Source organism: Camponotus vicinus, unplaced genomic scaffold, assembly GCF_025532165.1.
Source record: "Camponotus vicinus isolate PSW18456_S1 unplaced genomic scaffold, iyCamVici1.0 SCAF_1, whole genome shotgun sequence".
NCBI classification, from domain to species: domain Eukaryota; kingdom Metazoa; phylum Arthropoda; class Insecta; order Hymenoptera; family Formicidae; genus Camponotus; species Camponotus vicinus.
Genome location: NW_028141945.1, coordinates 12377962 through 12402378, shown reverse-complemented (window position 1 = coordinate 12402378; position 24417 = coordinate 12377962). Strand labels below are relative to the sequence as shown.

Genomic DNA, 24417 nt, shown 5'->3' with positions numbered 1-24417 from the left:
TGCGGGCCAACGTATCGGGCCGTACCGACCCATCCAGCGTCCGGGAAAATTCTCGTTTAAATAATTCGTAACGATCCTGGCGTTGTGTGGCCCAGCACCGTCTTGTTGGAAGATAATATCGTTTCTTTCAAATAATGGCACATCTTCTAAGAAATGTGGTAGATTTTCTGTTAATAAATCGACGTAGGTTCTTCCAGTTAAAATATCTGGAAGAATAATTGGACCAAGTATTTCAGTGCCCATTATTCCAGCCCACACATTAATCTTCCAACGAGTTTGAAAATTTCGAAATCGCGTGACTCTGGGATTTTCTTCGCTCCAAAAGTGCATATTTTGCACATTAAAAATTCCTTCTTGTGTGAATAGCGATTCATCGCTGAATATCACACGAGAGGAATAACTGGGATCTCGATCGACGTTTCGCAGAAAATTTTCGCAAAACGTCGATCGAGATCCTAGATATTCCTCTCGTGTGATATTCAGCGATGAATCGCTATTCACACAAGAAGGAATTTTTAATGTGCAAAATATGCACTTTTGGAGCGAAGAAAATCCCAGAGTCACGCGATTTCGAAATTTTCAAACTCGTTGGAAGATTAATGTATGGGCTGGAATAATGGGCACTGAAATACTTGGTCCAGTTATTCTTCCAGATATTTTAACTGGAAGAACCTACGTCGATTTATTAACAGAAAATCTACCACATTTCTTAGAAGATGTGCCATTATTTGAAAGAAACGATATTATCTTCCAACAAGACGGTGCTGGGCCACACAACGCCAGGATCGTTACGAATTATTTAAACGAGAATTTTCCCGGACGCTGGATGGGTCGGTACGGCCCGATACGTTGGCCCGCAAGATCTCCGGATCTCAATCCTCTAGATTTTTTCTTATGGGGATACTGCAAGGAAGTAATTTATAAAACGCTTCCCGAAGATATTGAAGATCTGGAGACAAGATTACGATTCGCTATTTGGAATATTGACGAAGAAATAATGGAAAACGTCGAAAGAAACTTATTAAAACGCATGAGAGCTTGCATTAGGATGGATGGCGGGCATTTTGAGCATCTGCTTTAAAATTTTTTTTAGTCAATCCGCTCTTTTCAGAGCGACCAATACATTTTCACGTTGGAACATTTCATTGTGAGCAGAATAAAAATAAATTTTTCCAAATGTAATTTTAATTACATTATTCTTGCGATTGACTTAAATCTTCGCATCGTGAATGCAATAATTTCGAAAACGTAATAACGTACAACACATGCTTTTTAAAATAATAATTATTTATTATAATTAGAAATAGTTATTATTTATAATAAATAATTAATTTTTTAAGTATGTCATTATACGTTTCATGTTTTCTGCCGCATTCGCAATGCGAAGGTTTTAGCCGATCGTTCGTCTTATCTCGCGTCAATCACGCGCCACGCGCAAGTCGTTTGTTAGATGTCGCGTGTCGCGTTTCTGGCAACATAACTCTTGTGGTCGCGCAGTCTCCGCGGTCCGTCGCTTCGCGTCGAGTCATGTGCTGTTTGCATTCGCGTTTCTTTGAAAGTAATTTTTGGTATCGATAAATCAATAGTGAGTGAATAAACAGTAAACTCGTTATCGTGTAATCTGTATTGTGTCAATCGAGTGTGAGACTAATAATCGAAAAAATTTCGATGTGTCGCGCATCTCTAGCAATCATAACCGTGCAGCAGATAACAACAATACATAGCATGAAGATTCGCTACGCTGCTACAAGGTGAGTGAGCAAGTGAGTAAGCAGGTGAGTGAGTGAGTGAGTGACCGAGAGAGTGTGAGTGAGAGACTGAATGAGAGAGTGTATGAGTGTTGCGTAAAAGAGAGAAAGAGAGCGAAAAAAAAGTGCGTGCGTGTGTATGAATGTCTGTCCCTCCTACCCTCCCTCTCTCTCTCTTTCTCTCTCTCTCTTACGCTCACACTCCGCCATACACACATCGCGTGTAGCAATCAGCTGATTGCAACGTCGGACGGCCGGCGATCCGGAACAATTTTTCATTATTAAAATAACGTTATTTTAAGGAACACGTATTTCTGACGTAATTCTAAGACATTTTTTATTTACCAAAATTTTATTTACAGCATAATTTTATGTTATAAGATAAAATAGTTAGCGACTCATGCGGTGATAATCACCCGTCGGGCGGTCAGCTGCGCCCGCGCTCGCGGCACGCCGCGCCGCTCCTGCCTGCCTTCTGTACCCGACGCGTGATTTACTAACTATTTTTGCTCATAATTCAAAAACTACGCTTCAAATCAAATTTTGGTAAAGGAAAAATTGTCTTAGAATGGTGTCAGGAATACGTCATTTTAAAGACATAACGTTTTTCAGGATCGCCCTGTATAATAATATTTCAAACATATGATTGCATTGCGTAGAAGAAACCCGGTAAGCAAAATGCGCGCAATTTGCCAGCAGATTGGCGACAGATTTCCACAAAAGTTGCTAGCAGATTGGCATCCATTATGTCCGCAATAGGCTCACGATTTGCTAGCAAAACCTGCTCACAGAATCTGACAGCAGATTATTAGCAAAAACTGAGCAAGATCTGCTAACATCACTTGATGTCAAATTGTCGGCAGAAACCGAGCAGGATCTGCGCGCGCGTAATCTGACGGCAGATTGGCAGCAGATCCCGAGCAGAATCTGCAGCTTCTGGTCATTCATATAAATAAGTAATATAAATATAATAAAATTAATTACTACAGATGTTAAATAAGACTATTATCGGCGAGTTATCGGTTAATTACAATTTTCTTCTAATACAACATATAATATGTTATATCGTAGTTATATCTCACATAGTAAAGGACTCAATTTAATTAAATTAATAATAAAGTAAATAGTGAAAATAATTAAATTTAACTTATAAAACTTGAGATATAATTTATTTAGAATTAAATTCTTCCTTTATGCTTTAAATAGGCAGTAAATGAATAATTTTCCATTTATCCTATTGATTCCAATCAGTTTAATATTCTGAATCTTATCTGCTTGTATCACATATCAGAAATTAAAGTGATAGAAATAGTTACTATATTTTTTATCTTTTATTAATAATAGCGACTTTATATATATTTCTGACAGAAATTTGATTGCGAGAAAATACATCACATAGCGGTAAGCGAAGGAACTATCGAATCAAATGCAGATTGTTGTCAATTTGCCATCAGATCACGCATGCAAACCCTGTTCCACTTCTGCTGTCAATCTGCAGTCAAATTGCGCGCACGCAGATTCTGCTTGATTTTTGCCGATAATCTGATATCAAGTCATGTTAGCAGATTCTGCTTGGTTTCTGCTACCAATCTGCGTCAGATTCTGTGAGCAGACTCTGTTCGATTTTTGACATCAATTTGTCAACTTAATTGGGAAGGTTACATATCCCCAGATAGCAAAGTCTGTAGAAAGCATATCATGCCAAGTGTCTGCTATCAACTAATGTTAGCAAAACGGCTACAAATTTGATACTGAAGCTGTTATTACCAATTAAGTTGACAAATTGATGTCAAAAATCGAACAGAGTCTGCTCACAGAATCTGACGCAGATTGGTAGCAGAAACCAAGCAAAATCTGCTAACATGACTTGATATCAGATTATCGGCAAAAATCAAGCAGAATCTGCGTGCGCGCAATTTGACTGCAGATTGACAGCAGAAGTGGAACAGGGTTTGCATGCGTGATCTGATGGCAAATTGACAACAATCTGCATTTGATTCGATAGTTCCTTCGCTTACCGCTATGTGATGTATTTTCTCGCAATCAAATTTCTGTCAGAAATATATATAAAGTCGCTATTATTAATAAAAGATAAAAAATATAGTAACTATTTCTATCACTTTAATTTCTGATATGTGATACAAGCAGATAAGATTCAGAATATTAAACTGATTGGAATCAATAGGATAAATGGAAAATTATTCATTTACTGCCTATTTGAAGCATAAAGGAAGAATTTAATTCTAAATAAATTATATCTCAAGTTTTATAAGTTAAATTTAATTATTTTTACCATTTACTTTATTATTAATTTAATTAAATTGAGTCCTTTACTATGTGAGATATAACTACGATATAACATATTATATGTTGTATTAGAAGAAAATTGTAATTAACCGATAACTCGCCGATAATAGTCTTATTTAACATCTGTAGTAATTAATTTTATTATATTTATATTACTTATTTATATGAATGACCAGAAGCTGCAGATTCTGCTCGGGATCTGCTGCCAATCTGCCGTCAGATTACGCGCGCGCAGATCCTGCTCGGTTTCTGCCGACAATTTGACATCAAGTGATGTTAGCAGATCTTGCTCAGTTTTTGCTAATAATCTGCTGTCAGATTCTGTGAGCAGGTTTTGCTAGCAACTCGTGAGCCTATTGGGGACATAATGGATGCCAATCTGCTAGCAACTTTTGTGGAAATCTGTCGCCAATCTGCTGACAAATTGCGCGCATTTTGCTTACCGGGTCTGTTTGTTTTAAATGATATAAGACGGAATTTCAATTGATGTACCCAGGTGATGGTGACGTCACATGACGTATTAATAATGCATGTAATATATAATTATTTCTAAAAAATATACATATAAATAATAAATTTTTTATCCGGATAGATATTTAAATTTACAACCACAAAGTTGTCCTTATTTTAATATTAAATTTACTATTTTATTTATTTAAATTTTGTATATATAACTAAAATTTATATTTTTAAAGTCGTTATGATTTTTTTAAAACGTAATCTCACTCTCTTAATATTAATTTTAATATTGAATAAATATATAACAGGATTAAATAATACAACGTTTTTTAATTAAACATACATTGCAGGCTAACTTGTATGATGTCAAAACATTTTAAAAAACATATTTCGGATTTTGAGTAATCGTCAGTTTCGCCGTCATATAAAAAGTGAAACGGAAAAAGTATTGAAATATGTTTTCGAGAACATAAAAAGTAATGATGATGCTGATACAGATGAAAAAACATGAAAAGGTATATATGTATGTATATTTATACATATGTATGTTTATATGAAATTTGTACATTAGTATTAAAAACAATCTTGGAATTTATACAGGGTGACCCATTTTAACTTAGGCAGCCAAATAACTCGAAAAATAAGCAAGATAGAGAAAAATGTTTTAGACAAAAGTTGTATGGTTTCGAGGGGGCCATAAGATGGTATCATTGGTTTGACCTTGAAGAGTCATTTGAAGGTCACGTGAAGGTCACTTCAATTTTTTTAAATGGAACATCCTATATATTTTTGTACATTCTTGTAGCTCATCTCGAGAGCTTTCCAAAACACTATAATTAAGTACATTTTCGTTAAGTACTTTTTGAGTTATGAGGCTTGAAATAATTTCTTAATTTTACATAAACCGTAAAATATCTTGTAAAATATTGATTTTTCGATTACCTTACCTTAATAGTTTTATGTACAAAATAATGAGAGGAATCAATTGGTGTAAAGAAAACACATAGTTGTTTCGAAGAAAAAATATGTAATTTGCAATTAACAATTCCATATTTTTTCTTAAAAACAACTATGTGTTTTCTTTACACCAATTGATTCCTCTCATTATTTTGTACATAAAAGTATTAAGGTAAGATAATCGAAAGATGAATATTTTACAAGATATTTTACGGTTTATGTAAAATTAAGAAATTATTTCAAGCATCATAACTCAAAAAGTACTTAACGGAAAGGTACTTAATTATTGTGTCTTGGAAAGCTCTCGAAATAAGCTACAAGAATGTACAAAAATATATAGGGTATTCCTTAAAAAAATTGAAGTGACCTTCACGTGACCTTCAAATGACTCTTCAAGGTCAAACCAATGATACCATCTTATGGCCCCCTCGAAACCATACAACTTTTGTCTAAAACATTTTTCTCTATCTTGCTTATTTTTCGAGTTATTTGGCTGCCTAAGTTAAAATGGGTCACCCTGTATATAACATATTATTATTTATATTAGGCGATTTTTGGCGATAATTTGGTACATGTACCAAGGTTGTTTTTGGTAGAGGCGGAGCTTATTCTGGTACATAACATCTTGCTTCATTTTTGGTATAGCGTAGTATCAACTAGCTAGATACCAAAACGGCTAGCCACGCCTCTACCGCAAACTACCAAATACGCGAAAATATTCTGGTAGAATCTGATATATTTTGGTTAATATACCACAGTGACGCCAAAAATCGCCTATTGTAATCTAGATTATTAAATATATATTATTTTAGTTATTTAATATTTTAAGAATACCTAGAAAGAATTTCTAGAATATTACTTAATATTAACCCAGCAAACACCAAGTAATATTTATATAATTGTTAGTTGTAATTTCCCACTCAACAATATAACTGTTACATATTGTTGAGTGAGAAGTTATAACTAACAGTTATATAACTGTTATTTGGTGTTTGCTGGCAAATAATATCACGCATTTAGGCTATATATTTGAAAAATACTCGGGGATTCTAATAGTATTACATATATATATATATATATATATATATATATATATATATATATAATACAAATCGAATGTTATAATATCTCAAGAATATTATATGAACGTCGATTTGTTGACCAAAATAATATTCTAAAAACTTTTATAATATTTCACTGATATTAAAATAATATATCTATATATGATATCATATAAAGTGGACATATAACATTAACAGAATAATTCCACGATATTAAAAAACATTGCATAATATTCTTGGAATATTATAATTATATCATTTTAATTTTTCAATAATATTTGTATAATATTTTAGGAATATTGTGTGTTTATAGGATAACAGCGCACGAGGTAATATTCACCTCATGCGATTGATAACTAATATCGTTCCTGAGCTCAAGTGTCTTCCGTCTCCACGAATCTACATGCAAAAGGAGTGGGGATGAAGAAAAATCGGTCGAAAAATGCAAGCTAGTCGCAGACTTGTAGTAAGATATTCTTATTATAAAACTTTTGTATAAAAGATTTTTTAATATTTTGAATAATTTTAGAGATATTTCGAAAAACAAAAAAATGTACATATATGAGTAGTTTCATCCCTTAAAATCATTTTTTGGGCAATTGAAAATTTCTAAATTCATCTATTTACTCATCCTACATGTGTGTAAAGTTTCGTCAAAATCAAAATTGATGCAGTTTTTTGGACAATTGAAAATTTCTAAATTCATCCATTTACCCCTCCTACATGTGTGTAAAGTTTCATCAAAATCAAAATTTTCCAGTTCGCGAAGTTCCCTTGTCAGTATATTTTGACATTAAAAAACATCTGATGTGTTAAAGAATCTGAGATTATTATAAACGTTTTATTTTCTTTTTCTATTTTGTTGTGACTATGAGAATCGAAGAATTTATAGCATCAGAACTTGAACTTTCTCGTCGAAAATTCATCAATTTTAAACCACGCACTCACACACATGCGGTATCGAAACTCGACATTACTAAACATGTCTTATGTAACTTTGTTATCTTCTTCGCACAACATAATAGATGCAAATATAGATCCCCAAGTATGGATCATGTCGTAATTGCTTATGTAGGTCACGCGAAACTCGTTTCTTTAGGATTTTATATTGCATGTATTTCTGCAGATGTTTTCTAATACCACACCTCGATTTAATGTCATCAATGGAGAAAGAATTTCCTCTCTATTTGAACAATATTGATGTATTTTTCTTAAATATTAATCATCTAAATTTTAATTGTAACTTTATTCCGAAATATTAACGTTAATTTTTACTGCAATTTATTCAGTTTAAACTATTTCTTTTCAGATATTTTACTAATTAAAAAAAAGTTATCATTAAAATTTATTTTACAGCTTTTTATGCCAAATTTTGTTACTTGCCTTTCAACATCCAGAAAATAACAGAAAGTAATTAAATAAAATTAAATAAAATTAAATTGAATTTTCATTCAAAATAATATCAAAACACTTCAAAAGTGCGTGCCACATTCCAGAGTTAAATTACATTTTGCGAAAGTTTATATATCATTTCATACACCAATTTACATCAATTATGTTTACTTGTCAGTCGAAAGTGCACGTATATTTTTTTGTAAGTTACGTCAATTGGTATTGTAAAGAAAAAAATATTAATAAATTGTGTACATGTAACAAGTTGACATCAATAAATTGTACATGAGACAAATTCTAAGATTACCAAATTGCAATAACGTATGCTATTTTTTGCAAAAACGCAAGAAAAGTGGTCGACCTTGTCACTTTTTCTCTCACCCAATTTTGATCAAATCACGCAGATGAGACTACAAAGGTACAATTCGATCTCACAATCAGTAGTTGAATGAATTTCGCGGGATAAACACGAATCTCTCTTATCCAATCATTCCTTAAAATTTCGATTTCTCACTCAAGTATAACTCGCGTTCTTGAAAAATTGTAGCAAGAGTGTAAAAGCAAGAACACCTTCATATGCACGACAATAACAGGTATTTTTTATTTATTAAATCAAAAAAGGAAAATACATATGATTAATTTTTAATCATCTGCTATAATTGTTTCACTTGAAGTTGTCCATTTAAATTGAATCGAAGGTGTATCAAAGATACAAAATTCGAATAATAAAAAAATATCAGAAATATATCCAGTATATAGTAAATATGAAATGTATGAGAAAGCACATAAGAAAAAAATGTTACTGCTACCTTATTGTTTAAGAATTCATAAAGATTATGTCTTGAAAAAAGTGAGAGATAATCCATTTTATGTCAATAGATATCGCGTTGTCGATGTAATATGTTATAATAAGTTCTTCATTCTCATCTCGAGTTTTTTTAAATGATTTCGAAATCACTAGAAAGATGCAATCTCGTTCAGTTAGCATTTTTAACCGCTGATTAGTATTCACTTTGCATTCTTTCATTTTACATTACTCACGTCACATGGCCATGATCATAAAGAGGATGCCAACAGCTGACGTACTCGACCCTGATGCTATTCAAATCTACGACAATCTTGAAAGATACTGCAACTGCCTGTTAACATCGTGTTTTAAAAAGGGAAGAGATGCAATAAAGCGTTGTCATAAACCACTGATACTCGGTGATAGCCGCGCATCTGTGATATAAATTGTGCCTGAAGATCGCATTCGCAGCCTAAATATTATTCAAGCTTTATCGAAGATTATGCTAATACGTCAACATCAAGAAGATCTGTGCTAAAAATAATATGAATCATATCAAATCATTGGATATTTAAATTAGCTAAATTTATAAACTAGTTTAAATTCTTCTAAATTAAAGAATTAAATTAAAGAAGGAAACCGAGATTCTCGTCATCTCAGGAGCCCGGATTTCGCGATTCTATTGTGCTAAATGTCAAAATTCCAGCTATATATATAAGGAAAAAAATCGACAAACTACAGTAAAGATTGAAATGCGAATGATGTATCAAAACTAGGAAGAGACATCGGCACATGTGTTTGAAAGAAAATCAAAAGTGAAGCTTCGCAATGTTCAAGTTCTACTTGACGATCTTGTTCCTGGGATACGCCGGCGGGATCTTGCCACCGGGTCTTCTCGAGACGATTCGTCACTTCTTCTCAGGCTTCCCGCCCCCACCGAAGATACCGCAGAACGAGACACTAGATTACACTCTTCCCTTCGATTTCCTGGTGATCGGTGCCGGCTCGGCAGGATCCGTGCTCGCGAATCGCCTGACCGAGAATGCCAACTGGAATGTCCTGGTGCTCGAACAGGGCTACGATGAGGGCTTCCTCACTGATATTCCCTTTCTCGCGCCGATCCTTCACATCACGGACTACGCTCGCGTGTACAAAAGCGAGCCGCGACCTCAGGATGCGAATGGCCAGGGCGGATACTGCCTGTCAATGGTCGATGGTCGTTGCAAAATAGCGTCTGGTAAGGCAGTCGGCGGCACCTCGGTGATAAACTTCATGATCTATTCGAGGGGTTCGCCGGCCGACTACGATACCTGGGGGTTGGATAATCCAGGCTGGAGTTACGAGGACGTGTTGCCGTACTTCATCAAATCTGAGAGGTGTAAACTGATCGATAAAAAGGCAAGGTACATCAGAAATTATATGTTTATTCTTTTGTCCGTTTCTTCTTCCGGGAAGCTTTAATTATTAGATGTATAAATAAATTTTTCATTATTTTTTATGAAATCTAGTGTTCATTGGCAAATTATACATGTACAGTTTAATCATTTTTCAACGTTTTCTTTCATCTTACAAACAAATTATGTATTCCGGATCAATAAAAAGTCTTTGATCTTTGATCTTTATTTGCGATAAATTCAGATTATTTCTCTTCGACATTCATACATTTTTTGTCAAACAAGACATAATTATTTGACGACATGTTGCATCGATTAGAATATATTATAAAGATACTATGTTCGGTGGGTATACCGGGTAAAACAAAAGAACCCAATCAAGTTCCAATAATGTGTCCTTTATCAATTTTGCCACATGTCAAATAAAATAGATTTCTAAGATAGATTCAAATATGATTTATTTTGTGAACTATTTGAATTCGACAAAATAAAATACTAATTGCAGATTACTATTGTTATCTTTTTTCTTCGTTAGTTATTTCGTTTAAGCGAAAAGTTGGAAAGAAACCTTGTACGAAACAAAGGTCCACTTAAATTTGGACCTCATCTGGCAAAATTGACCAAGAGTACCTTATTGAAACTTGGCTGGATTGTTTTGCCCTATCCGTATATAATACCTTCAGACTATTATTTATTCCGATAGAGCAAGCCTTGGCAGGACAAAAAATTCAGAAATGTCAAGGAAAATGACTTGATGAATTCATCGCGAATAGAAACCAGACTTTTTATCGATTCGAAATTTATAAACTTTTCTAACTTATCTGAAAGATGGAAGAAAATCATGGGGATTACTTTCATGATATTAAACTATACATAATATATATAATTTGTGAATAAACATTGAACTATAAAAAAATAGAACAAAATTTAATTACACACCTAGTATATTTTAAATAATTTTAATTGTACGAAATTTGTAATATTATTTCCTTTTCGCTTTATAATCTCTTGTTTCTTTTCTCGCCAGATACCATGGATACGATGGGTACCTGGATGTCACGACTCCCTCTTACGCTACTCCACTCAAGGAACGTTTCTTGATGGCCGGCCAAGAGCTCGGTTACGATCTGGTAGATTACAACAGCCACAAGTCCATAGGCTTCTCGAGTGTGCAAGCGAATCTGCGGAATGGGCACAGAGTTAGCGCTAGCAAAGCCTTTCTCAGGCCGATCCGTGGCCGAGCAAACTTTTATTTGTCGAAATTTTCGACCGTGACGAAAATTGTTATTAATCCAAAGACGAAAATAGCCGTGGGCGTCGAATTCGTAAAGAATCATAGAACGTATTTCATCTCTCCTACTAAGGAGATTATACTCTGTGCAGGTATACATTTAGGATATATTTAGGTTTGTGGAATAAAAAGATTTTATTTTCCACGTAAAATAAATTTACTTGAGAAACGGATTTAAAATATTTGATGAAAAGAGTTAATTCTATATATTAGAAAGCAAGTATTAATTAAATTTTAGAAAGAAACATTCAATTTACAAATACATTTCAATGAAAGTTGTTATATTTTACAAATCATCTTGCTACTTAATATATTTGTACGGCAATAAAAACTTCTTTCCTAATGCACAGGTACTCTTGGATCACCAAAGTTACTGATGCTGTCCGGAATAGGTCCAAAGGATCACTTAAGCTCCTTAGGCATCCGTACAATCGAGGATCTTCCAGTGGGATTTAATTTACAGGATCACGTGACCATGTCAGCTTTAACGTTTCTAGTCAACGAGAGCATAACCGTTATCGAACCGCGACTAAATTCCAGTCCGGCTAATTTTCTGCAGTACCTGATACAAGGCACAGGTCCTTGGACGATACCTGGAGGCGCCGAGGCATTAGCTTTCATTAATACTAAGGCTAACTTGAGTACAACGAGAAGAAAAGTACACGAGCGACATAGTAAGCATTTTATAGTAGTTATTTTTAGAAATTTCTGTGAAATTTATATAAGGTCATCGTTAGAGTTTGCTTTTTAGATTCTTTTGCCAAAATTGTCTTCAAACTTGATTGCTTTGAACGAGAAATGCAAAAGTCACATTTTATTTCTTGCAGCTCGGACTGTTCCCAATGTAACTTCCATCATCATCAATCGTGACATCCTTGAAACGTATCCTAACAGGAGCAAATTAATGATAGAAGATGACCATCCTGATATCGAGCTGATATTGGGCGCAAGTTCGTTTCTCGGCGATGTTTCCGGAACTTTTCGCAGTTTACTCGGAGTAACCGACGATTTTTACAAGGAGGTTTATGGTGATTATGAGGGTCTCGATGCTTTCACGATTGTACCTGTGCTTCTGCGGCCCAAGAGCCGCGGCAGACTCACTTTGAAAAGCACCGATCAGTCGGACCCGCCGATCATCGACATGAATTATTATGATCACGAGGACGATCTAAATACAATGGTGCAAGCTATAAAGATGGTAAGAGAATCCTTATATATTAATATATATAATATATTTTTTGTTTTAAATTTATTTTTAATTACATTATTTGTCACTATTTATTTTCAATTACATTATTACACTGATAAATATGAAAAATATTTCTATTATAATATAGTAAATTCTTATTAATTTTCATATAAGAAAAAAGATATGACACTTAAAGCTCTTAGTTAGCTCTTATTTTCATGATTAATAATTACAATAAACAGAGATTTCATGTTATATTAAATTCTTATATTAAATTCTCTCGCGAAATAAGTTAATTATTTTGTTTTTCCAAAAGAGTTAAATCAGGTAAATGTTAATTTCTCGAAATCTAGAGCTAATATAACTATAATATAACTATAATAAAAATATTATAGTGTCATATTTTTTCTCATTTCATTTTTAACGAAAATTTGACTAATTTTATAATTAAGAGAGAAAAAAATGACTAAAAATTGATAAAGGAGAGAAAAAATTATATAATTTTTTCTTTATTTTTCCAGGCAATCGACATAGCTTCCACGAGGGCGTTTAAACGTTACAACGCGACGCTGCTATCGGTACCGTTTCCGGGATGTAAACACATTACTTTCAAGAGCGATCCGTACTGGGCCTGCGTCGCTCGTCACATGACGACGACTGTGGCCCATTATGCGGGCACGTGTAAGATGTCCACGCGGAGGAATTCGGGCGTGGTGGACCACAGGTTACGGGTGCACGGAATCGGCGGTCTCAGAGTCACAGACGCCAGTGTCATACCGACCATAATCGCCGGTCACACGACCGCGCCCGTGTACATGATCGCCGAGAAAGTCAGTGACATGATCAAGGAGGACTGGAAAAATTCTGCTCCGTGAATCACGCGCACGTGTGTGTGGGAAGCAAGAAAGTGGAGGAGGATGTTACACGTTACATGGTATAAAACATGTGGGATACGTTATCGTGAAGACTGTGATTAAATGAAAATCACCTCTTGGATTCGAAGGGCATTGATCTTTGTGCCAGAAAAATTCGATAGAATTTTTAAAAGGGGACTTGTAAAGGAAATTCTGTGTATACGAGAGAGAGAGATGTGTTAGAATATTGTATATTATAACACAAACACACACACTTTCTAGAATTTTTCTACTTGTTAAGTGAAATATTGTTTTCTATGGGAATAGAGAATAATTGCGTATAATTATTATACACGTTTGATTCGCATAGGATAGGGATGACGTTCTGCTCAAGTGTGTAATCTAGTCGATGACTGTAGTGTTATTCACTTGGTATGTCGGAAAGAAAGAACAGTGTTCGTTATAATGATCTAACGGATTCGCTGCTTTCTCAACTTGAGAAAACACGTTGATTCTCTTTGGCTGCTTATGTGGTTGAACTGCTAGTTAAGATATCAAATTTACATTAATCAAGCTTAATTTAAATAAATACACATATTTAAACTATAGATAAATTATTAAAGCTCTACGACACTCTATATATTTAAATACTCTAAATTAAATCAACGAAATTTTAGATTTATGAAAAGCGCAGTTGAATACAGATTGTTATCCATCATATCCTTAAGATACGAAAAATTTCACGATAAAGATGATGGAAAGTATTCCGTACGCTTGCCACCCTGTTGCACCTACGAAAATGAAAAAAATCAAAGCAAATAAATTTTAATATTAATAATTAAATCGATAAAAATAATAAAATTGATTTGATGGTTAAATCAAAATTTTTAATAAAAGATACCGTTATCGCTGAATTGAACGCAATCCTGCAGCTCCTCCATCAAGGTATAACCATCGGTACAAGTGCAGAAACCTGCGAATGATTAAAATCGCGTTCCTTCAGCGCTATTCGGATGATAAAGTCTGTATTTAATAAACGATTACATACCATTAACACAATCCACTTTCGATTTCCACGTCGAATTGGAGTCCCTTAAACTTCCAGTGATACAATGATGGTGAGTCTCGCAACGACCGCCCAGTTCTAAAATTGCAAAATGCGTTATTTTTGACATGAATGATAAGATTTGCATCCAATATACAATTATATTTTCCTCGAATTTAATTATAATTCTGATTGTAAACTTTATTCTCGTCTCGTACCAAAAATATCAAAGACGTGTTATTTCAAATAAAGATAACCCTGGTTAACAAGAAAATAAAATTTTTTTTAGTTTCTTTTTTTATAAAATTAGTAAATTTTCATTGAAGATGAAACGAGGAAAAAAATATGAGCATAACATTTTTATTAGTTCTAGGCTTCAAGAAATAATATATTCAATTCTTTTAATAAGACAAAATACTTAATTTAGTAAATTTAGCGGGGAAATTTAATGTAATACAAAATTCTTGTTTATTGTAGTTAATATATTGGAAAAACACAAATAAAGTATTGTAAATAAAATAAATTGTGAAATTATGTTTTTTATCAAGGCCAGTTTTAACCCATTTACTTGAACGTTTCTATTTTTCTTTTTATTTGTAAGTGTATTCTACTCATTTCTTGTTATATTCCAACATGTTATAATCAACAAATATAGATGTGAATTTGAATACTTCTTTAATCCTTCCAGTTATATATTTTTCCTTACATCTAAAATTTTAATAAATTTGTTTTCCGATATTTTTTTGGTCGTTAAATTCAAATTTGATCTCAAAATTTTCAATTTCAAAAAATTCAAGATGGCGGATCCAATATAGCAGAAAATTATAAATTTTAGAAACTATAAATTTTTTTTCTTCAAATTCGAATTTTGTGATTTAAAAAATTCTGAAAGAAAAAGTTTTAAAAAAATACAATTGTTAATTTGGATTTAATACAGGAAATATTGTATTTTTTATATAGAATTAATAACAAAAACAACATGATGAAAAATTCTGAAAAAATTCTGAACAATATTTTAGTCTTCTAAATTGCTTGTAAAAAAATTGCTTTTCTGATTTCCATAATAGATTAGTGGAAAATGCATTTCTCCATGAAAAAGTACTAATTTTGACAATTTATTTTTATATATATATAGTATTTTTGCAATTAACAATTAATGACTTTATATTTTTTTACACTTATTAATGTTCTAGAGATCTCATAGAAACAAAAAACCCAATTTATTATTATTCTATAGATATTTGCTGTTAAAAAAGTAGTTGAAGAAATGAAAAACTGAGAAAGAAAAGATAGCTCACTGAGCGACACATCATAACGTAAAGAGTTAATTGTATATTTCTCTAAATCCCAAAAGAAATTATTTCATAAAAATGAGACCTAACTAAGTGTTTTAAATGTCACATTCTTGTTTCTTATATTAAAATTAATAAGAATTGTCTACATATTATTATAGACAAATTTTTTCATATTTATCAATATAATCAATCATCGCGTTTAGGACTAATACTCGCCGACATCGACGTAACATCGACGACCACGTCTGTGAGAGCCGACGATGCAATCGCACGTCCCGTTTGCACTGCATTGGCTATGCTTCAGGCTCATCTGGCACTGAGATTGCTGCTCGCACTCCTCGCCGATCCAAAAAGCGGCCTTCAAACACCGTTTGCCGCCCTCGGCCAGCACATAATCCACTTTGCAGTCGCATCTGTTGTGTATGCATCTCGAATTCTCCACCACGCATTCGTCGTCGCTGTTGCAGTCTTCGTTCAATTCTAAAAAAAGAAATGTGTTATAGATACATAATTTCATCAATACAAATAATAAAGTCTCTGACATAAAGTCTGTGACAATATAAAAAATTAATGGATTAATAAGAGTCAACACAAGATGCTACTAAGAATGCTTTTTGATCTTTTACACAGTTATCAAAAAAAGCCCGAAGTAGGGCCGAAATATATAAAAATGAAAATGTTTTTTCTTATTTTATCTTAGCCTATTTTAATTTTTCATGATTTCATGCATAAGCTGCAAAATACAATGGGATGTTTTAGCGAGAGGGAGGGCTATCTTTTTTATATCTTTTATATTTTATTTTACTTTGTGTATTATTGTTAAGGATCGAGTCTACTTTAGAAAGTAAAAAAATCAATTTTTTTTACATTTTTGCCTTTCAAATTTTATTGAAAAATTCGCAAAATTGATAAAGTTAGTTAAACATCAATAAAAAAATAAAACACTAAAAAAATTTCAATTTTTAATATCCTTCAAGAAAAATTCCTAAAAATTATCAATTTTTCTGCTGAAGTTCTTAAGGGGTAGAAGAAGCTGAAAGGTAGGTTCGAACAGCTTGCAGGATTCTCACAAAAAATATCGAATGTAATAGTTTCTATTGATTGTTATGATACTTACTGGCGCTCGGTAGACAGCCGGTGTTGTCAGGATTCGCATGATGACGCAAACCGCAAGTGCAGAAACCGTATTCGCAAAAGGTGTTCTTGATGTAGCAATTGCGATTCGAGCGGCAACGTTTGCCTAAACCTATAATCGAGCACAAGATAACACTAATATTGTTAATTAATCGAATATATATTTATCGATTACATATGTATTCTACGTATTATATGTATTTATTTTTACTCAATCCTATTTATTGAAATGTAATAAAATGTGAAATGTAATAAAATATAAGTAGAACGTAATTTTTTCAAACAGTGGATCACATGTAAGTTATGTATGTAACTTGAATTAAATGTGTAAATAATCTTAACAATATAAATTTCACAAATTTTCATATTTTTTAATCATTTAATGAATATTATACGTATTAATTCTTCAGGGATATAAGGGAGCTATTATTGATTACATTTTAATAAATCATTCTGGTCTTTTAAGACGTATAATAAATTATTGAAATTACAAACGCAAAATTATATAAACATCAACGAAATTCTAAAAAATTATTAAGTATAAAATTCACAAAATCAGAATGCAAGCTTGTAGAAAAAAATTTTGAAATTAAATGCAAGTCAAGTGCAAAGCATTTTTGTTGATAGCAGTTATAGCGAGTCTAATTGCAAGAATAGAATTTAAAACATCGATCATATCGCTTCAAAATGATAGGAGATAAGCTGGATCTTAAGAAGATATCGATAATTTAAAAATAAAAATGTATATCAATGAACATTATTACATCAATAGTAAACCTTGCAATTTCAGATAATATATTATATCGTAAGATGTGCTCTCGCTTTACGTTTCTTCTTCCTTCTTGCATCGAATAAACTTTTCCATTGTGTCTCTTCCCTCTATTAACTCACGGGATATTTATTTTTCCCATAAATATGCGTAATGAAGGGCCGGCTTGAGGCGTTTCTCAGGAAAACAACACTCACCGACGGACTCGTAACACCTTCCATCCGTGAAGTGAGAATCGTGGGCGCATTGACAAGTGCCTTCTCGACATTCCGACTGCGGTGTAAATGTAAACTCACACTGGATGTCTTCCTCGCAGGGATCGCCGATGCGAGTGGCCACTGTCGGAATAACATGGTTATCTCATGCAAGTGTCCACTCAACAGATTTATGTTTCGTTAGAGAACCGTTATACAAATTTCTTACGTCCTATTAATAAAAGTAAAAACGCACATCTTTTTTTTCATTTACATCTCGGGAATCTATGACGTAACGTCTGAAGGTGATTTAGCGAAATTACGAAAATTTCAAGAGTGCAGTTCAGACATTATTATTTGTAGGTGAACGAAATATCCTTAGAATGCCTCGCAATTCGCGATGTTTATTTTAACGATCTGGAATTTTTGATAAATTTTTTATCGATTTTAATTCAACTTAAAATATAAATTTAATTTAAATATTTTATTGCGCGTCGAAAGAGCTGTATCTAAGGACGGATTTACGCCGTTCTGACTCATTCATAGAAATTATTCGTCTGATCTCTGTCGGCTCAACGAGCACGACGAACGACACGCTCCAGGTGAGACGGGATCGTGAGAAAGGAATAGGGATGGACGAGTATCTCCGCGGGATCTCGGTTCTCGAGGTCGATGACATCGATCCCGAATGTTCAAGTAATTAGGGAGAGACTGAAATTTAGAGTACAATTTATCTCATCTTTTAACTCTTTTTTGAAATATTATCTTATATACCTGATGTAGAAAATTGCGAGATTAATGTTAGTGTATTTAATCGGTTCGAAAAAAGTACCTCTTAGACATCTGTAGTTGTTGTTAGTCCTGAACTCGATGTGATTTTCTTTGCACGAGCAGGTTTGTTGGTATTTGCAAAACGCATTCGCGATACAGTCGACATCGTATTTACACAGTGAGAAAGTTTCTGAAAAATATTCGTTTTTGCGTAACGCGATATGTTATCACTAGAAAAAAGAGAAAGAATTTCTTATAATTATAAAATGTAAGTTTTTACATGAATTTTTAATCACATTGAAAAAAAGTGAAGAGATGAAAAAGAAGAACACCAAGCGTTTTATGTATTCATCGATCAAATTGACCGTGAAATCCCTCAAAAGCGATCAGTGAAAAATGGGAAGAATCTTATGTTGCGTCATTTCGTTTTGTTATTTTCATTGTTAAGAGATTAATCTATTCTGGCAGTATGAAAAATTGATGATTTTTAGAAATTCTTTTTAAGAATATTAGAAATTAATCTTTTAGGCATTTTACATATGGTTTTATTGACATTTATATAAACAGTACATCAATAAATTTTTAAACCCTACAATTAGATATTTAGTTTTTTTTATTCAATACGAATCTGTGTATAAAAAATGACAGTGGGACATTCTCGTGTAATCTGAAATGAAAAAACTCTAATCTAATTTTATATTCAATAGGATTTTTTGGGGATACTGAATCTAATTTCATTAGAAAAAAATGAAAAATAACGTAATAAGTAATGTCATTTAAAATTCAAAATTAGATAATTTAATTTTGCTGAAATTTTTGCATTTCTTGAAGATCAGAAAAATATAATATAATATAAAAATATAATATTATTATATATTATTATAAAAATAATTTTATATTTATTATATATTATTATAATATTAATTTTTTAAATCACAATTATCTAATTTAGTTCCAAAAATATCCTACGGAATAAAATTAAACGAAATTTTTCATTTCAACCTATTACACGAAAAACAGCATGTCATTTTTGAACTCGTTACGCGAAAAAATTCGTATTGAACAAAAAAAGAAGCTAAATATCCAAGATTTAAAAAATATTGATGTATTATTTAATTACATCAATATTTAGTAAAAATATATAAAAGTAAAAATATGTAAAATATCAGTAAAATATGTAAAATATCAGTAAAAATATATAAAAAATGTCAAAAAGTTTATATGTATATTTTTTTAATATATATTATATATAATTATATATAATATATATTATATTTAATATATATTATAGATTATATTTTTTTAAATGATGTATATTAATTTATATATTAATATTCTTCAAAAAAAATCCTGAAAATCATGAATTTTTCATACCTAGAATAGACTGGGGACCCTGAATTCGCGAACAATATAAAATCTCATGTGCTAAAATCTCTCAATTGCGAAATCGTCGAATGCGACAGGCCCCGAGTGTCTGTATATTTCATTTGTAAATTTTGCTTACTATTGCTACTGCGATTATTATTACTGCGATCGTTGCATCGCGACGGGTCCTCGTTGCTGTTGACGTAGGTGATCGTCGCGCAGACGGTAACGGGTACGAGGACGAGGAGCCCCGTGAAGCCGCTTACCGTCCACGTCTTCGTCATCCTCGCGATGACGGCGGACAAACGCCGCGTCCGGAACGTTTCATCACCAAAACCGCCGGTCGGCCTGTTGTCATTTTCGGTCCCCGTCACGGGACGATCCGATCCGATCGCTCGAAGGCCGCCACGTCACGATCGGGGCACAGCCGGGGCCCCGTTTAGCCTTACGATGATGCTCTCATTGTTTCCTCGATGCTAGCTTGCGCAATCGCAATACAGGCAGAAACACATACAGGCTACACCCTCGAACGGATATCATCGAGGCGTATCCCGCATAATCATCCTCCGCCTGTGTCGATCACTTCTTCGCCTGCTCGAGGCGAGACATCGGTGAAAAAAAAACAGCTTATCGTTTAGTCGATCTTGGATGAATCAATCTGGAATTTTGTCCGAATCATGTCCGACAGTTATTCGATGAAAATTACAAGACCTTCAAGTGTTTTCAACTTGCTATTATTGCGATAAATTAATTTTTCAATCCGACTTATTCGAGTTTTTTTCGCGATTTTTATTTTTATTTTTATTTTTCATTTTTATTTTTTAATAAAAGAATTTATACAATCGAAGGAATTAATTGTTTTTCATATAAAATTCAAATTCAGTTCAACGATACCTCGACTAATTCTCTGCTAAAAGAATATTCTTTACAAGTAAGTATGTCTATTTCAGACTTAAATTAAAGAGCACACGATATATAATTTTATTTTATTTTTCTAATATATTTTTTCTCTAATTTATTTTTCTCTCTAATCATATGTACAAGCCTAATTTGAGACGTTCTAGTTCATAAATGATCGCGTGCGAGCGGGCTCGTCGCTATAGAATCGCCTTGTTTCGTCGATTTCTCGACAGACCAGGAAATTATGGTTGAACACGCACCCCCGTAGAGAATTGGCTCGGATTAGAAAAAAAAGATGTGCACATTCATCGGCGGTAATCATCGGGAATAATTTTATGCGCTGACTTGTCATTGGCGAATAACAGATGCTAAACCGTTCGAATGCACCTTGCGATCCCGTTCGACTTCCGAGTTAAAAATAGCACATCTAATCTAATACTTCCTGTCTAATACGTCCTAATGCTTACTATTGTACAACGTGTAAGTTAAGTTCGTATGGCAATAAGCATCTCTTCGATACAGATTGAAAGCCTGAAAATTATTTACACAGCTGCAAAAATTTAAATTTATTCTTTTTTTTAGTTTTAGGAACATATAATTTTTTAAGTCTGGTTTTGTGTCCTATTTTATTTAAATTTATTATGCCATTTTGATTTTTTTCAAACAATAAGTATCAAACGCCATTTAAATCGTGGTGACTCCACGTCATAAAATAAAATCGTGAAAAGTTTCCTACTTTGGATTACAACATGTAAATTAATTAATACATCTCTTCAATAGGTTGAAAGCCTGACAATTATTTATTATATTTATTTATTATATTTATTATATTTATTTATTATATTTATTATATTTATTATATTATATTTATTTTATTTAATATATTTATGCAAAAATTTGAAATAGATTTCTTTTATTTTTAAGAACATATATTTATGTACAAGTGTGTGTGGGATATTTAATTTTCAAAATCTATATCTCATTCTGAATCTCTGATACTTTATTTCAATTTACTGTGCTATCCTTTTTTTCAAAGGATCCATTGCAACATCGTGCGCGATTTAAATCACGATGAGTTCACGTCATAAAATCGTGGGCCAAGTTTCCCGCTTTGGATTTCAACGATGATCCCGTAAATGTTCGAAGGTCGATCGTGACGGATACGCACAAACGAGTTTAGCGCCCTTTCTATAGTTTCAGTATCTGTTGCGCAACACACGCGGTGCTGTAACAGCACAGCAGAAGCCATTGTTGTGTATCTCGATTTACAGTGCCGTACATTTCAGGAAAACTACTCGAACCCGAATTATATATATTCACTGAAATCTCCCGTTCATCGAATGCAAGAAAAGTGCGAATTATCAATCAGATAATCGTCCTGAAAGGGAACACAAATTGCAATTAAATGTGGTAATTATGATAATGCTCATGAATGTAATTACAATGTCGTGTGTTAATGACGTTATTTGCAGAGAAGTGTGTTTGTCGAAGACCCGGAATGTTGCAATCCCCCTCGCTAGTCCAAAGAGCATTGTTAAGTCGGAATAACAGACGAGCGAAGGAAACGGGGCGCCCCCCGCCGCCCCCTCCCACCCTCTTTGTGTTCTTTAATTATGTGATCGCCGTATTCTCTACACTCGACATTCACTAACTGTGAGAACCAGGAGCGTAGATCCGGTCTCCGTGACTAGCCACGATCTTCGTGAAGATTCCCCACGAAGGAGAGGAAGAGATTACTGGGTCATAAAAATGCTATCCTTAAAACACTCCTCGACGCTTGCGAAACGTCAAATTCGTCGAGACCCAATGTTTCGATCTGCGATTTTATACCTGCCTCGGCAGGATTGAATCGATTAATCAATAGTTTGTAATTGAACAACATGATTGTGATTCTTTTATTTAAATTAAAGCTGTTCATTTAAATTGAAGATGTTGAATATTATTATTACTATCTCTTCACGCGGTTCTATAAAGCTTATTACAATGTAATTAGCTACAATGTAAACTATTGATACGATTGACAATTATTATCATAATGATTAGAAGAGAGTTTTATGAGATACACTTTATTTGTTATAAAACTTTTATCATTATTGTCCTAAGCAAAATTGTCCTGAAAAGGTTGGCAATGTTCAGTCTTATTTATCGGAGTATTAGACTGTAAACTCTATAGAAGATAATAATAATATTAAATATCGCTTCAATTTATAAAAAGCATTGAACATTATAATTAAAATTAAAATTATAGCAAAGTTATTAATATTGAAACGTTAAATCATAAAAATGCTATCCTTAAAACAACCAATGTGTTTGTGAAACGTCAAATTTGTCGAGTCGCGACGTTTCACGCGATTTGTATGTGCCTCAGCAGAGTTGAATCGATTAATCGATAGTCTATAATTAAACACGCGTGATCGTGATTCGATACTTTTTTTTTTAAACGATGTTGAATATTATTATTTTCAGAGCGCGTTTCTACAAAGCTTACAATGTAAACCGCTCCGATAAATAGGACCGGATATTGACAATTTTCTTAGGACACTTTTGCCACACCTAATGATTAGAGAGAGTTTTATGACACTTTACTTATTATATAAAATTATAACTAGAATTATAATTCAAATTATTAATACGAAACACTAGTCTTATTTTACATTTTACATTCGTTATTAATAATTTAACGTCACGTTAACGGATATTTTTATGAATTTTATCAATTTTGAATGACGTCGAAATGACTCTCGTTACGATGAATTCTTCAAGTTCGTTTACTCTAGAATCGTGATTACGATTTTAATTTTAATCCACATAATTTTCACTGAAAATGTCTTTCAATATTCAGCATCATTCGCGACTATTGTATTATTAATACTCTCATTGTACAAACATAATTTAAAACATAATTTAATTAATTTCTCAGAGAAACATTCTCCGCAAGTCCTTTTTCATCCATGTACCTCGATATTGTCATTCGATTTGCAAGCTTCACAATAATTTTATATTAATTGTATATTAATTTTATATTGCGTAAATAATCCTTAAATTTTTTTTTAAACACCTTACCTTCAATCACGTTTATTTGATGATGTTGTAACTATTTTTTTCTAACAAATCAATATGTATTTTTCAAAAATATCGATATTTTCTCTTACTCGCAATATTCCTTGTGTCGCATTCGATTTTTACACTCACGTCGACGAAATAGATGCTTACTCTGGCCGTGCGCGTCGGCGACTGCGATCTCTACAGCGAGGCAAAGCACGATTGACAGTACAATAGTCCGCAGCTCCCTCACCGGAAGACTCCTCGGTTCTCCCGCCATTTCTTCGAAGAATTCGCTCCTCGTATTCCAGGGAAAAAATTCACGAAAATTCGCCGTCAAAGTGATTTCTTTCTCCGGACACTCTAAGCTTTTATACGCAAAGACTTGATCGCGTCTTCTAACTTCCCCTCAGGAAAAATTCTTATTTATATTATGTCGGTGATTGAATGAAAATCCGGATGT

At 33.0% G+C, this 24417-nt stretch overlaps 2 protein-coding genes across 5 annotated transcripts in view; one reads left to right on the top strand and one right to left on the bottom strand.

Moving 5' to 3' along the window:
* LOC145975295 (glucose dehydrogenase [FAD, quinone]) overlaps nucleotides 1-14988 on the top strand; it is a 73881-nt gene extending 58893 nt beyond the window's left edge. For 2 of the 3 annotated variants that reach the window (XM_083105655.1, XM_083105664.1), the window contains exons 3-9: nucleotides 4865-5029; nucleotides 6846-6998; nucleotides 8989-10114; nucleotides 11133-11488; nucleotides 11747-12070; nucleotides 12224-12594; nucleotides 13107-14988. In XM_083105655.1, the coding sequence (XP_082961781.1) occupies nucleotides 9540-10114; nucleotides 11133-11488; nucleotides 11747-12070; nucleotides 12224-12594; nucleotides 13107-13460 (1980 nt within the window). In that variant the 5' untranslated portion in view covers nucleotides 4865-5029; nucleotides 6846-6998; nucleotides 8989-9539 and the 3' untranslated portion in view covers nucleotides 13461-14988. The remainder of the gene's footprint in view (nucleotides 1-4864; nucleotides 5030-6845; nucleotides 6999-8988; nucleotides 10115-11132; nucleotides 11489-11746; nucleotides 12071-12223; nucleotides 12595-13106) is intronic. The other variant, XM_083105672.1, reaches the window with a different exon arrangement.
* Nucleotides 13675-24160, bottom strand: LOC145975329 (uncharacterized). Of its 2 annotated transcripts, XM_083105718.1 has the most exons (9): nucleotides 23976-24159; nucleotides 20152-20670; nucleotides 18709-18837; nucleotides 17880-18020; nucleotides 16897-17025; nucleotides 15996-16259; nucleotides 14488-14583; nucleotides 14341-14412; nucleotides 13675-14230 (listed from the first exon to the last, which is right to left on the bottom strand). In XM_083105718.1, the coding sequence occupies exons 2-9, from the start codon at nucleotides 20294-20296 to the stop codon at nucleotides 14163-14165; spliced, it is 1044 nt and encodes a 347-aa protein (XP_082961844.1). In that variant the 5' UTR covers nucleotides 20297-20670; nucleotides 23976-24159; the 3' UTR covers nucleotides 13675-14162. The 2 variants fall into 2 exon arrangements, with proteins under 2 accessions (XP_082961844.1, XP_082961852.1); XM_083105726.1 differs by lacking the exon at nucleotides 18709-18837 and having other exon boundaries at nucleotides 23976-24160.
* Between the last annotated feature and the right edge of the window lie 257 nt (nucleotides 24161-24417).